This window comes from Scomber japonicus, chromosome 3, assembly GCF_027409825.1.
Source record: "Scomber japonicus isolate fScoJap1 chromosome 3, fScoJap1.pri, whole genome shotgun sequence".
NCBI lineage: Eukaryota > Metazoa > Chordata > Actinopteri > Scombriformes > Scombridae > Scomber > Scomber japonicus.
In genome coordinates this window covers 30381143-30397860 of record NC_070580.1, presented here as the reverse complement: position 1 = coordinate 30397860, position 16718 = coordinate 30381143, and the positions used below count along the sequence as shown (strand labels likewise).

General features: G+C 38.4%; 2 protein-coding genes across 2 annotated transcripts in view; one reads left to right on the top strand and one right to left on the bottom strand.

Annotated features, from left to right (window-relative positions):
• cenpp (centromere protein P) overlaps positions 1-16718 on the bottom strand; it is a 107642-nt gene that overhangs the window by 37308 nt on the left and 53616 nt on the right. The gene's annotated exons all lie outside the window — the stretch shown is intronic.
• Positions 8202-13460, top strand: aspn (asporin (LRR class 1)). The gene is made up of 7 exons (XM_053316547.1): positions 8202-8424; positions 9633-9745; positions 11270-11483; positions 11805-11915; positions 12163-12256; positions 12620-12758; positions 13263-13460. The coding sequence occupies exons 1-7, from the start codon at positions 8202-8204 to the stop codon at positions 13458-13460; spliced, it is 1092 nt and encodes a 363-aa protein (XP_053172522.1).

Here is a 16718-nt window from a genome sequence, read left to right as displayed (position 1 = left end):
CACAGAGCCGGAGGGTCACAGCTCTGTTAAAGTGTTTCCCGGCAACAAGACGTTCCTGTGGCACTAAAGCAACAACAACGCTGAGGCAATTCCTTGGCACTGTTGCCCTGCATGTTGCCCCAGTGACTCACAGTTTTACAAAGGCTCAAATGGAGGAAATTCTCCTCAACACAAGAACACAACAAGCTCCCACTGGTCCAGATTCATCGCAAACAGACGTCTTATGGGCTGGAAAGAATGAGATCCTGAAAGAGAAGAGACATCCTGACCGACTCCCATCAGGAACGCAGACCATCTTCCATCAGGAAATAATCTCTAACATTTAATTTGCAGCTTGAATACTGTAATTCCAACAATTACGCCATAGATTTTTTTCACCACCACAAACCAGTTTCCCTCTTTGGACTATTAAATCCACAGAATTAAATCTTTCTGTGGCAGGCAGACCAGTCAGCTGAGAAGTATGAGGTTTTCATGCATGCAGATCCCCCTCAACAGGGGATGACGGCACGACAGACGTCCTGCTCCAAACAAAAGTTGGACATTTTAAAGGTTGCAGTTTTAATCTTTATGCAGATTTTAAAGTATGTGATGTGCATTGATTCCAATCATCCCTTTATGAGTGCTAAACATCACGATCAAAACATCTTGATGGAATGATGGAAAAATATGTGACAGTACAAAAACATAATTAGGTGATCCTGTTGCCCATCTGTACTGCAGAGAGTGAAATAATTTTTGGTAATCACTGTTTTATCTCCTGGTACTTAACAGAAAATGGTAAAGCAACTCAAAAGGTCTGACACAGAGACAGGGAAATCTCTATTAGCACTGAAATCCTCTGTGAGGTTGAACATCGGCTACAGAAATGTGGAAAAAATAATGAAAGGCAAGACAATAATCCCCTACTCGATTGCTAACACGACCTTCCAACACTCACGCTACCATTGAGACACGATGAACTGAAAAATCTGCCCGAGGAAAACACTGCAGAAGATGTTTGCTAAGCCCTCCACCATCTGCCAGCTGAAGAAATATCAAAAGCAGGTGTACTTTTCTTGGATTTTAGGGACACTTTGTCTGAATGAGCTGGTTGTTAATTCACTCAGTTCAGTCATCTTGCTGCCATGCAACCGGTTAGACATTACGCAATATTAATACTATTTTGCTCAGTAAATACCCATCAGAAAGATCCAATCTGAGAGTTTGTTACTTTCACTTTTATTCTGCACAGTCATACATTGTTGTCACGTCTTGCATCAAATATCTGGTAGCAGTAAGAATGGTTATCATTTTGAGATGTCAAGAAACAAAGAAATGAATACACATATGATAAATAAAATGGTAGAAAGTGTTTTTTTCTGGTGTACAGGTGAAGGTTTCATCATGATTGCAGCACTAGAGAAGGATTCATAAGGGCGCCCAAATAACTGGGAATCATTCTCTAAGAAACTATAAATATTCACAACAAGTTCACAGACTATCAGACTCTGCTTTACTGTCTATCTATGCCTGTGAAAGCAGAACACAGTAGGTTATACTGCTAGGCTAGTGGTCGTTACAGTGCAAAATAAAGCCTGTGTGCTCTGACAGTGTGCAGAAAGCTCCCAGGCAGTTTTACGTCAGGGTCCAATCAGATCCCTGCAATGTTTGGGAAAATTGTATCCTTTAATCTTAAAGTCTGGCTCATAACGGGGTATTGTTTCAGTAGAGCTATGAAGCTGTGATTATGAGGAACTGGAAACGGAGTCTGAGGTCTTAACAGCAGAATCATAAATGTGAACTTGCTTACACATCAGATAATAGGAGCTTACAATGGACTTGTATTCTAGAAGACTTTTGAAATGAGAGGTTGATGGGGTAAAAACTTGCTCAGTGTTGAAATTTGCAAACAGTGAAGTGCTTGTTTAATGTCTTTTCTTAACATCTTGACAAAAAACTCTTTCGTGCTGATTAGCAGTCCGCTTACAGCTGGCGAGGTCAAAATGTTGGGATGTTTTAATGACGTACTGTTGATATATTTTCTGTTTTAACCCAGCTGCAGCTTTGTTTTTTACAAACTAAGTTTATTATCTTCATCATACAGTAAGTGGTACTGACTAATTGTTGATGGTTAAACATTTTATTAAACATACATATACACACTCATGCACTACAGAGGTTGCAGTCAGGCACAATATTGATTATAGATAACCTGTGTTTTAGCAGTGCTTAAAGCCCAACACACTGTCACTGCAGTTATAAGTAAGACTGAAATGTGGAAAATACACTTCAGATTGTGTTTATGTGTGCATTTCATGAGTGGAACGAGAGTCGACGTGCAGCATGTGTAGTGTATCTGTTCAATCAGGCGTGTGTGAGATGGATGACTGAAATAACGCAGCTGAAATGTAGCCTCGCGACTCCCAGACAATCGGAGTCTGGGGAGTTGTAAATGTAAGAATGGCTGCAAACAAACCTACATCCTCTACATTTCATTAGGGACATGCCTTACTGGAAATGATGGTCTCCCCCCATTTTGCTCCGTAGTGAACTGAATGTCATCACCACAATACGAAGGGCAGCCCTAAAGACTTCGGATTGGTTCTGCAAATCACATCAGACAATACTTAAAGTTTCACCTTAAAAGCCTTCCAAACTTCACAAGTAGGATCAAACGAATGCCTTTAAACAATAAATTAAGTGCAACAAACATCTATACTCAAACACCTAAGAGACAACTTAATTCAGTTTCCTACCTCGTTGTAAAAGGTTCCAGACAGATAAAGAGGGGTTACATAACAGCTCTTTTGCCTCATTTAGTGCAGATTGTGGGAACCGTTAAATGAGTCCAGAAACAAACAAGCACATTTTAAAGTACTTGCCTATGCCTCATGGCACACAGTGTAAAGGTGAGGAGGGATGCAATGGAAAAACAGTGGAGAAGAATGGGAGTCTTGGTGCTCCGTGATACACAGTGTACAAAGCATGTAAGCATTGAGAAGTTGCGTGCATGAACAGGATATTGCATTTGTGGAGCATCGGCCAGAAAGTAGCAACAACTCTTTCTACCTTGGAGGGACAAGCAGCCTTTGTTTAAAAATGCACATCAAATTTCATCCTCTTTTCACAAGCTGCTGAATTGAGATATCTGAGAATGATTCCTAAATATTTGTACGATGAGACATACTCAATAGTTTTGCAATGGTCTGGAACAATACATGGGGGACAGAACGGTAAATGTTAGTTGTTTTTACAGATATTGAGTAAACTGAAGCCTGCGCAACTTTTCATTAAATCCGAATGCAACATATTGCATTACAAATACTAGTTGGGAACTCCTGGTGGATAAAAAGAAAAAGCTTAATTTGCTTTAAAGCTTAGGAATTTCCTTCAAACAGCATAAAGCATGTTAAATATGGGAGAGCTCCGCAGGCTCCTTGTTGATGAGATGACCATTTAACAAGATCTGTGATGGCTTGGAAAATATGATTTCCCCACCGAGAAGATGCATTGAAACCAGAACACAGACCCGCCTCCCATTTTGGGTGGTGTGACTGCCAAACCAGGGCATATTTGGATGGTCTGGCTCTGCCATAAGTTGTGCCTCAGAGTGCCGTTCCAGCTGGGCTCAGCAGAAAATACCAGCACTGAATGGAAAAAGGAATAGTATAACACGTGAACCCCTGAGGGAGCAAGCTACTGTTAGCTTTTCCATTCTTGGGAGGTATTTCTCATTTTGTACCTCAAATGTAAAGTTTTAGGCTTTCCTGTTGTGCCTCATTAAAATACACATCATGCAGACCACTAAATACAAGTAATGAAGATTTGATGTAGAAAAGCATCTGCCTCTCCTGTCTGTGCTTCCTAATTGAGGAGGAACTCTAGTCAGGTCAAATCAATTCTATTTATCACAAATTTCCTGCAGTGGTTTTTAAAATCTGTTCAACACCCTTTATCCTTAGAGGCTTACTATGATAACACCGAGAGCAATCTGCCAGCTCTCACCGACTCTGGTGGTAACTTGTAGCACTTAAGTCAGAATGACTTCACTGCTGATGACTTATATGCCTCAACACGTCTTTAAGCATTCTGGGTTTTTTATTTATAAAACATATTGCTTGTGGGGTGACATAATAGAAGTTGTTCCCAGGGCGGTTTTAAGAATTTTCTTAAAATAAGCATCTGTGTCTTAAAACTGACAGAGTAAGCCTTAGTTGGCTTCACCTGTCTGTTAAAGCAATGTGGTTTTGTCATTCAGATATAGATGTCATGCCAGGAGTATTAGAGAATAACAGTGCTTTAAACGAGCTTTGGCACTGTATTATTTTAATTATCAGTTAATTTCTCTTTTTTATTACTTTTAAGTGAGTAAAAAGTTCTTGTCTTTAAATTGCTGGTTGAGTATGACCTTTTCTGAGACTTTAATGTAAACATAATTTGGGATACTTATTCGAACATTACTGTAGATCAACATGTACTATTGCCAGAACATTTACATAATGAGGTGTCAAACTTCATTAACTATGAAACAAAACACTGGATTGATTTCTATTCTCAATCTCTGCAGTAAACGTTTGGATTGTCTTTGTATTTTGACATCTCAATACCAATACCAATTTAAGGGAAAATTGTTAAATGACCTCAATAATGACTGTACCAGTTCATCACACTGCTCTCTTAACCAATGAAGAACAGGTTTTTTACTACCTGCTGACATCAAACAGTATATCTCAAAACATCCTGCCAATCATTCTGCTGTCTACCTAAATGGTGAACATGGTAGACAGTTTAACTCCCTGCCAACAGCTCTGAGTGTAGGAAACATTCATGTTCGTGTAAAATACATAATATAGCAGACAGCTGTGACAGGAGGGGAGGTGACAGACCTACCGGTACGTTTTATATAAAGACTTTTAGCATTTAGGAGTCTGTAACTAACTATTCTGGCATCACTTCAAAGTTCCTGATGAAAAGCACATGACTAAAGACCTAACAATGCCTTTTCAAATCTAGCCCCTGAGACGTGCAGATGGTGTGATCACAGACAGAGTCAAGAGCTCTTTACTGAAACTGAACCTCTCACCCCAACAGCAGAGGTTTTCCGTCAGTGGGGGTGTTCTGGGGGGCGTTTTTTTTTTTTTCTCTTCCTGGAGAGACAGGGTGATGCTGTTCTCTGTTCACTGGGAATGTATTGACTGAGGATCCAACTCTCAGGCTTCCAGCTGGACCCTGCTGCTGCTCTGCTTACTGTGTGGGGTTTAAACCAGGACACAAACACACCTGACGGCTGAGGTAGGACACACCCTGGATTTATTACCAAAAAGACTTATTTATGTTGTCAAATTTTTAACTGGTATGTTTTACTTTCAGAGAATACAGCATCTCTGAGGTGTTTAGGTCAGTTTACAAGACTCCTGCTGAATGCCTGAAAGGTGGTGGTGGAGGTGTTTCAGTGGAGCCACAGAATTAGTCTGAAAATCAAAATTTTCATTGCAGGAAAAACAGATGCATGTTTTGGGAGAATATTTCAAGTGCACTTATTTGTGAGTAAGTTTGGTTTGCATGCAGATTTTGCTCAACAACATCAATCTGTGGGACTGTTAATGAGTTTGTGGCTTGTGTTTCAAAGGAGCTAAATTATGGGCAAAGTCTCAAGAGATGTTGGTTGAGTTTTATATTGAATGCTGTTGTTATTTATGTGTTATTTTCCAGCAGTCTTGGTTAAAGTTGATCTCATTTGACAAAAATGTTAATTATTTTTCCAAGTCATTACAAATTGTAAATAACAAGCACATAACAGAAATTACAAAATTACTACAAGCTTGTACTGGTGTGGGTGCTGGTCGATCAACAGAAATATATTACTTGCACATTATCAATATTAATCAAACTGAATTGTTAATTGTTTAAAACAGTATTTACAGACATGACAAATATTCTCTGGTTCCAGATTCCCCTACAGGAGGACTTTCAGCTTTTTTCTGTTTTATTATTGTAAATTGAGTCTTTTGGGTATTGGGATGTTGGTTGGACAGAACAAGAAGAAAAAGTTGTCTTCTTGAGCTCTGGTTAATAGGGATAGAGATATTTCTTCATTTTTGGACATTTCATAGACTTTGACAGTTGACCTAATAATTGTAATTGTAATATGACAGATTATTTGATGTAGGCAGCAGAGCTCACAGGGGATAAAGGTTGGTGACATCCATCTGGTTTGGACACTTTATGAAATCAAACATCTGCAGAACTGAGGACCACAACACATTTACTTGCACTATACTAACTGGAGTGTAGAGAAAGGTATTTTATCTACTGCAAAGTCCAAAAGTCTAAGACCACTTTCCCATTGGGAAGGGTGAGACTGCTTTTCCAATGGGAAAGTGGCCTCAGACTTTTGGACCCCACTGTATGTTCAAAGCTTGTTTTTTTGTAAGCAAAAGGAAAAAACAAAGTTTCAAAGAACACATCAAGAAAACAGCCTATTTTGAGCTAAATGTGTACATATGGAATAAAAGACAGCCAGGGTGCCGAGGAAGGGGCTGTGAACGGTATTTGCTGTCGCAGCAGGATGCTCGACCACCACCACCACATATTTGTGGGTGGACTGAACGCTCAACTGAAGGGCTCAAAATCCATCAAGCTTACCAGAAGCACACAAGCAGACAATCTCAGCCTCACTGGCTGTGTGAATGTGTAACTGAGAAAGATATATAAATCATTTTGTAAATCACCACAGATGGTGAATAGGTAAGGGCTGGAGAAACATTTGTGTTGGCTGGAAAAGCTCATTTCCAATCGAGGTTTTCACAGATTCATGGAAACACTGATAGAAAAAAAAGAGCAGCTCTTACAAAGAGCAGCACTTATGGAAACTGATCACTATGGGAACTCTGTATGCCCTTTCACCGTGCACTGTTTTAGCAGTACATTCCTAAATCTAGCTAATTTGGGACTGCAAAGTGAGCTGGAGCACTGAAAATTGTCTGGGTTGGGTCTGAGGTAAGACTAGTACTTTTAACCACAGCAGCTACTATTAGTTTCATATGGATCATGGATTGGTGAATGCTATTTAGTTTACTATAAGCTCTCTAATAAAACCATCAACAGGACTAAACACCGCCATCATTATGATTGTATCATGTTACCATGGTAACTACTATGTAAAATCCACCCCTACAGAACACAGCAATATGGGACCGTTGTGTTAAGTGCCTTAATGTTCCTCATAGCTTTACTCAGACATGACAGGACTAGGTTACTAGGTCTTACCTGGTAAGATCGCTGTGCCTTTTACATAAAAGTGACTCATGTTCAGACATGAGACAGACATGTTTAACTGCCATCAAATTAATGTGAATGTAAAATGTCTGAAAGGAGCTAAGATTGGACCACATGATCAATAGCTTTGGTTGGGTTACCATAACTAGATATTTCTGACTGTGAACTGTGAAACACACATATTTCTCTTTGTGTGTTTTCAAATCAACAAAGTCATGCCTACATTTATAATGGGAAAGATTGACAGTTAAGTGTAATATATCCTTTGGCCAAGTAAAACAGTTATGTTACAGTATGTGATTTGGTGACTTCCTGTTTATAGGCTTGATTGCTTTTGGTTGGACAGTGGTACCACAAAAGAACTTTTCTTTGCAACACAATACATTTTGATATCTTCCCTATCTTCTTTATTCACTTGTGTTTCCTTTGATTTATCTTGTGACCCTATTAAGGGGTCCTGCCCCCAGGTTAGGCACCACTACTGTAAAACATCCAGCAGCAGATGTTGATGTGAAGCTGCATTTAAATGGCATTGTGAGCTTGCGTTTTGGACATTGGAAGATGAATGAGAAACTCCTGCTTGTTCTCTTTTCAAACACTGTGTAGGAGTCAGTAGCAGTTTATCCATTTAAAAGCCAGAGAGATGAGATCACACAACAAAGGTGACCGCAGGCTTCACCATTTCCAAAAAAAAAAAAATGCCTTCGTAGCAAGGAAAATTGTAGCTATCACAAAATCTTCAATTGTGATGATCATTACAGTCGGTCATTAATGCCGACAGCGTGAACTGAGGTAAACTACTGTTGTGCACAAGTATTTCCTCAGTGTCATGGCATCAGTCTCATCCTGTATTTTAGTTTTACAGCTGATCTAACCTTCTCAACCTTTTTCTACACCTCTCCCTCTTTTGGTGTTTCGCCAACCAGTCCTCTAGCAAAATCATGAGGGTCTTCCTCCTGCTATGCCTGCTGGCACTAGGCAACGCCAAACCCTACCAGCCAATCAACATCATGGACTTCATGAGAAACTATGACGTCATGATGGCCGATTCGGATGATGATGACGATGACGACGACGACGATGATGATGATTATGATGATGAAGATGAGAACTGTCCGGCTAATTGTCACTGCTCACCCAGAGTGGTGCAGTGCTCCGACCAAGGTCAGAAAACACTACTTGTGAATCCATGTTACTGACACAGAAACTTGTGTTTTTGAAAACATTACATGTGGAACATCCTTAACTACACTGATTTAAGATTAGCAATAGAAGTCTAGTGTTATCCGATATTTTCTTACTGTCAAAAAAATCCAATGAAAAGACCAAAACAAACAATGTGTTCCTCTGCCTCTCAATACTTGGGACTTCCCTTCCCTGTTTGTGGCTCTCAGCCCTTAGATCAATGGTTCCTACCAAAGATGTAAATCTTAATAAATGGCTCATAAATATACAGTTGAATTTTTTTGATGGCTCAGTAATTTCCTGAAAGGACCACAGGATGGTGTGTGTGTAGAACTGAGTCAAAATAAACTGCAGTGAGTGTTTATTTATGGGAATGAAGAAACATGTCCCCCAGCACAACGGCGTACCACATTGATGTGGTTTCTATGTTTTTTGGACAATAGTGGTTGCCAAGCTGTACATGCACACACTGCCCTGATTTTAGGGTGAGTAAAAACCTTCAAGAATGGCAAAAAATATCAGAGAGAATCCCAGGTTAGACCGCTCCAGTGTAGTTTACAGAATCATATTTTGTATATTTATATGCTGTGTTTACTCAACACTATATGACACAAACTATTTGTTCTTGTGTATGTAGTGTAAAACAGATGTTGATGAAGGCAAAAACATACAGCCACATCATCGTATCAGGTTGAATCCTACTATATTGCCTATTTTGTCATGAACCAGCAAAAAAGCAGCAATTTTATCACTTTAATTTCCTGGATTGCCACATCTCAGCTACCGTGCCTTTACTACACTATTTCCTTGGTTAAGTGACGTAACATAATGATACAGCTGGTGTTTGTTGCACTTAGAGTAAAACAGGGCAATCCCTCACTGACTGTCTTTAATGTCAGTGAACAATTTTATTGCAACATCACCACCTAAGGCCATGTAAACAACCTGTGGGTCATAATCACTGCCACAGCTGTGAGCTGAACATACCTAGAGTCAATTTCAAACTCATTTAACCAGACTTTAAGCTATGGTGCACAACCTACAGAGGCTGATGGCCTAATTTCTGACTCTTTTAACATAGCACACCTGTGTGTTATGTAAAAAAACAAAAAACCCAATAACTTTGATTTTCATCTCTTTTTGTCCAACTCCGGCCTTTAATCAGGGATTTGTGATTCTGCCAACAGGTCTGATCTCTGTTCCTGACAAGATTCCTGAAGACACTGTGATAATGGACCTCCAAAACAATGATATCACTGAGATCAAGGAGGATGACTTTAAAGGCCTCCATAAGCTTCATGTAAGAGAAACCACATAGCACATAGTATCGAACATTACAACCTCTTCTAGCTGAGATTACACATATCTAAACATCAGGCATGTCTCAAGTTAAAGACATAAGGCCTACATGGGTAAATAAGTTCTAGTCACATCTCCTGCACTCACCTGAACCAGATATGTGCTGCAAAAAATGTGTGATGTTGTAATGCTCATATGTTAATGTTGATGGCACTGTAGCAGTTAGTATGTACTTGTAATTTACTCTAATAGTCACATATCACAAGAGGGGACTGGTTGAAGCTGCGACCTAAGAGACTGGCATCTATAAGCTTAAACACTATGGACACATGGTGAGATACAGATTTTATTAACAAAACTAACAGTCTAACAGTCAGCCACACTAACGTCTCTGTACTTGGGCACAGCAGTACTTTCAGCTAAATGCTAAAGTTGGCATGCTCACAGTGAAAATGCTAACATGCTAATGTTTAGCAGGTTATGTTTTCAGGACTTCTTTACCATTTTATGTTAGCAAAGTGGCATGCTAACATTTGCTACTTAGAACTAAACACATAGTATAGCGGAGGGTCGTGAGAATCTCAGTAGATAGCTACTGTAAGTATTTTGTCTTAATATTTACAATTACAGCCTTTTGTACAAATAAGGTACAATTCAAGCCACAGTAGATCAAGTAGAAACCATTGAGTACAAGAGCTTCATTGCTCATTGTCAAAACATTATTGGGGCATTAAGTAATACATAAGGGTGTACTCATGATAAAAGTGAATGACAAAACCATCTTGTAGCTGTTATGGCGATGAGATAAAGAAAAATCAGTCCAAATGCAAACTACAGCCTTACAAGATGACATTGTTCTGTATGAAACTCCCAGCTGAGGAGGAGAGGGACTTACAGTGAGCCTGAGACTCTTTGAACTAGCTGTTGTTTTCCCAGCTGGGAATAAATTACATCAAGGTCTAAAACTCTGCATTGTATTGTGTTGTACCTCAGAAAACAGCTTTGTGTTATTACATTGGTTTGTCATTAAGTGTTAAATGGTGCAGCTAATTTAAACCTATAGGGTTGCTTTTCATTTTGATTTTATTGATTTTGATTCTAGTTTAATCAAATCTTAGTTGTGATTATTGTCTCATTATTCCTGTACAAAAAAACAAGTCAAAATGTTTTCAAGCAAAAAAGCAGTTTTGTATTAAGTAGATTTTGATTTCCATAAACATTTGTCAGTAATTACATGTTATTTTGTAAATGTGAATGTTCATTCACAACAGTTAGAAACAACAGTTCTACAACAGAAATTAACTTTGGTAAATCATCACTACATCTTAACTCTATTGTCCATTTGTTGTTTTTTTTTTAATTTGAGTCAGACATCCCAACAACAACTAAATCTGGGGCAAAGTGAAATACAGTTGGTGCATGAAAACTGCTCCATTCTTACACCTGCTGCAGGAAATGCAACAACATTCAGCTTGAATCTACTAACCCTAACTGTATTTACTTTGATTCTTTTCTACCACAACAGGGCCTGTTTTTGATCAACAACAAGATCTCTAAGATTCATCCCAAGGCCTTCAGGAACATGGATCACCTCAGACTGCTGTACCTTTCCTACAACCTGCTGACTGAGATCCCTGCAAACCTGCCTCCCAATCTCATCGAGCTCCGCTTCCATGAAAACAACATCAACAGAATCCAGAAGGATGCATTTAGAGGCCTGAAGAAGCTTCATGTACTCGGTAAGACCTGATTTCCACTTCCTGTCCTGCTGTACACATCTGCAACTGATTTCCGAATATATCAGGGACTTGATTGTTTATCATGTCCTTGTATTATAATGTAATTCAGATGACTTCTGGAAAAGGCTTTTTCATGATGTTTTCCAAGTAAATTGATTCTGTAGATGAATCATGTTGAAATAAAGTCGACCAGATCTCAAAGAGCGAGTGATAAGTGTTGTCACAACGGATCTATAGTCATTTTGTGGATGAATGTTCTCTACTGTAATAGGAAAATATATTATGTCAGTCAAACCAGATGTTTTGTGTTTGTCCAAACAGAGCTGAGTGCCAATCCTCTGGCTAACAGTGGCATTGAACTGGGAGCTTTTAATGGCTTGTCAACGGTGTATGCTGGTATAGCAGAGACCAAACTAACTGCTGTACCCAAAGGTAGACTATCACTCATCTCATGTTGATTTAAACAAAAATGAATTTCTTTCTCCTCCAGTCACCCACCTACAGTATAACTACACTGGACCTTAACTGTACAGCTAGATGAGACATTATCTATATCTCTATATCTATTAATATGACATTCTGATTTAACAAGTTTGTTTTTAAATCATTATTAAAAGCAAGTCATAAACTAAGATATGTTTGATTTACCCCTTACGTTGGTTATGTTTGGTGTGTTTAGACCTCCCAGCCTCCATCACAGAGCTGAACCTGGACTACAACAAGATCTCTAAGGTGGAGATAGAAGACTTCATCAGATATAAAAATCTGCTGAGGTGAAAACCAGACACATTTCATCCTAGAAACTGACATTTTTTAAGGATATTATCAAATAAGCTAAAATCTTAAATTTCGGTGTTTTTCTAACATAAAAATGAATGTTTTCTGGTAAACAAGTATTATATTGATTTTACAAATATTGAATGTAATAATACATAAATAAATACTACATCAGTATTAATTAAACTTTTAATTAAATATTTTATATATTATTTGTGTCCTTTAAGCGGTTAAGGTGCTCTACAATTAGGAATTCGCTTTTTATTTCTGTCACCATGCAATGTCAAGGTAAATTTTTTTACCTTGATATTTAAGTTTCTGAGCGTGAGTAGTGATACCTGTCTAAATATCTTTTGCAGGCTAGGACTAGCTTTTAACCAGATCAAGTCTGTAGAAAATGGCAGTTTTGTCAGCATCCCAAACATCCGTGAGATCCACCTGGACAACAACCGTCTGAGAAAGATCCCACCAGGCCTCAACTCCCTGCGCTACCTCCAGGTGAGATACAACTGTAACAAATCATTTTTTCAGCATTATTTGATTCATAGACTGAAGTGTTTGTGACAAATTAAATCCTAGTAAGACATGCTCAAAAACCTCCAGAGGCATTCTAACCATACGACCAAACCACCTCAATTGGCCCCTTTTACTCAATAATCCTCTAACTCCAAAGTAGTAGCTAGTCTAGTCCAAACTCCCCGCTGATTTTTGAGCTCCTCAACCTGTCTCTATGGCTGAGCCAACCTAGACATTCCTAAAAATGAAGAGGAACAGTATAAACAGTATTCCAACATTTCAGCCACCTCAAATACGTCACTTTCCTTCATCTCAGCAACCTGGAACTATAAAATGATGTCTGACTTTCCGACTTGTAACTTAGACCATTTCAGTCTTGCTGTCCTAGTCGGAACGTTGTGTTTTCCAAGGTAGCAGTAAAGCAGAATTAGTGCTACTAAGCAGAAACATAACTGATTAAAAAAAAACGTTTTTCTGTCTGTTCAGGTGATTTTCCTCCATGGCAACAAAATCCACAATGTGGGAGTCAACGACTTCTGTCCTGTGAGGACCAGTGATAAGAAGAACCTGTACACAGGCATCAGTCTGTTTGCCAACCCTGTTAAATACTGGGAGATCCAACCGGCCACCTTTCGCTGTGTGACCGGAAGGAGAGGTGTTCAGCTCGGAAACTTCAGAAAGTAGGGAGTGGAAACGTTGCATTTAAGACAGCTCGGAAATGGAGAACAGCCAATGTTCTTGTTACAGCATAAGGAAGGAGATAAATGATAAATGAAAGAGGATGAAACTGTATTCCCTAAGTGTTATTATAGCTGTCCAGAAAATCATAGAATTACATTGATGTATATTAGAAACTGTAGTATATGTTGTTGAATGCTGGTACAATTTTTGTAAGCAAGTTCTTGGTCAGGGGGACAAAACCTCCAAAACTATAGTGTAAATTAATATTGAACCATAAGCGACAACACTAACTAATGTTTACTGTCAGGAGCAACTGCAGACAGGCATACGCAAAATAACAATAATAATAATAATATAGGTGTACATTGTAATGAAATTCAAGACAAAGGCCCTGCCTAGCTTTATGTGGCATAATTTGAAAGGTGATCCATATTGTCCCCCAACTTTTGCTGTATGAACTTTCCCCAGAAACAAAGCGCCTCCTTCTGGTCACTTTAAGCAAAGCCACCCAATGACCTGACTTGAGTAAGATGGCTTTGCAAAATTTTTAAAGAACAACAAATAAAATAGACATCACCTTTTTTTTTTGTTATTTCCTTACATTTCCTTACAGACAAGCCAGAGCTATAACATAACCCGAGCCTGAAAAACACCTTAATTGAAACTAAACCATTTTTTTTGCAGACGTCTGTATAGTCAATGAATAATGCTGGCATTCTTTTGTGCAATAAGTCACTCCGAAGCCCCTCTGTCTTTATGTGGAAGTTCAATATTATCTCACTGCATGTTTGTATTGTGTTAGGTTGAAGGCTACTTGTCAGACAGGATTAGACCTTGATGTAAAGGTGTACTTGGCAGAGCTGGGAAAGGACAGATTTTCATTAAGTAATCTAAAAATTACCCGAAAAATCACTTAAAAAAAAAAAAGAAATATAGCAACCAACTAAATTTAACTCCTGATACTCCAGATGCCTGTTATGTCTGAGAGCATTGTTTATACACACATGTTTCCATTTTCCCCCAATGTTCTCTCTGCTGAAATGGTGCTATATTTATTGAGTATGTCTTTAAATAAACCTGGAACACCTCCCCTGTTATGTCTTGACTTTTGTCAAAATCAAAGTAACATTTGATTCTGTTATTTGAGCTAGTATTTTCATATCACCTTGTCCTCTACGACAAACTTGTGACTTTAATACATTTAGTCATACTTGACTATATCCGAAAAAAGCTGGAGTGAAAAAGAAATCAATAGGTGAGGTACTGGTTGTAGAATATTAGTTATTTACCATGGATTGAAGATCATCAACTCTAATTTAATACTGCTACATTTTTAGAGGGGCTACAACTAATTATATGAACTAATAGATATGAAATGTCCATCATGCCTTGTTTTGTCAAACCAACAACCTAAAACCCATAAATAGATACCAGTAAGTTTACAATGATTTAAAACAATTAATAGACAATCAGATGATTGTTTATCGATATGAAGTGGTACAGATGTGATGTTGTCCTAAGAGTGACCTTGTTTAGTTAAGTTCTGACCATGTCTTTCCTTTGTAAGTAAAAACATTAAATAAAGACAAAAGTGTGTTCTGGGTTAGCTGATCAAGAGAAATCGAGCAATTTCTTTCTCCACCAGCAGATGTCACTGCACACTAAAGGATTACATACAATTCTCTGGGTGCCAGTGGAGGTCTGGAGATCCAGTAGAGAAAGAAGGCAACCAGAGATTGATTGATTCAAATATATCAAGTCAACACTTTTGAGAAACTGTAGCTTCTCATTCTAGTTAGCAGGGGCCTTACACATTTGGTATCTCTGAATATTTTCCGATCCTCACTAGAATTTACAATAAATTATGCAGGCTTGAACAATGTCTGGCCGAACAAGCATGAAGATGAGTAAAGATGGATCAACTGAGGTGTCTAGAAAGGTTTCTGGTAGCCCTGATTCAGGCATTACAGTCTCGAATTGCCATCCCAGATTTGTCACACGAAGAATGTTTAACATCTTCTTACCGACTTTCAAAGTGTGAGAAAGAATTGCACAAGGACTCCCAAAAACCCCCAACCAAGAAGATTAATCCCGTTCCTTAGATTTTACATGGTTTGTAGTGACTTAAAAGCAAAAGTTTAACATTTTGGGAAATAAACTTCTTTGCTTTCTTGCTGAGAGGTAGCTGAAAAGATCAACACTATTCTCATGTCTAAACGGTAATTACTCTGTGAAGCTACAGCCAGCAGCTGGTTAGCTAGACAAAGCACAAAGACTGGAAATGGGGAAACAGAAAGCTTGACTCCTGAGCCTGACTGTCCAAAGACAACAAACTCTGCATATCTACATTTTTACTCTTCGGATTTTGCATGGATTAAACAAACACAATATAATCAGTTAATTAGTGAGCTTTAGAGGTGCTGGTAGGCTGAAAGAAAGCAAACAAATGAATTTCCCAAAATGTGAAACTATTCTTTTAATGGAATAAATACACTTATCTGTTGTGGAATTCATTTTTAACAAAACAATCCCAAAATAGGGTGAAGTGACAAGCTTTTGTCAAAGCTTTGAATCATATCACATGGTCTTGATTAATGGACGAAGTTTGCTCATTTGTTGTTCAATCATATTTTTTGTGACGTTGTACCTACCTGACATCCTCTATCCCGCCTTAATAAATCACTACGAAGATTGCCTACCAAGCCCGTAAGTTTGTATTTTCTATATTCCAGTAATTAATTTTATGTGTCACTGACTGAGTAAAATGTTTGTATTCCCTGAAATGGCCATTTGGGACTGTGATACGAAGTAGGTTGGTACTACGAACTGTTGAACGATCATTGTTGAAATTTGAGAACCCATGATGTAGTGTGGCATGAAAGGTTTCCATGAGACAATAAGGTCACAGTAAAAGTTGCTGTCTATCTAAATGATGTGTTGAAAATTGTATCTACTCACCTATAAAGGCACCTGTTGGTTTAATTATCTCCTTTAACCAGCTCACTTCTTTTTTATTTCCTCCTTTTCCAATATTTCAAACTCATTCACCAACAAAAAAGGTGCCATAAGGTGTCCATATGTAGACCAATATTTAGTAAACAGGCTGCGCACACGACTCACCCTTACCACAAACCGGAGATCTGTTCAGATTACTAAATAAAAAACAGTTAAATTTCAGTCTTGTCAGCAGATTGGGGCAGCACATTTTATTTTTCCACTTGTTCCACTTGTGTAGTTGCAGCAATCTTAAAAGTATGGGTT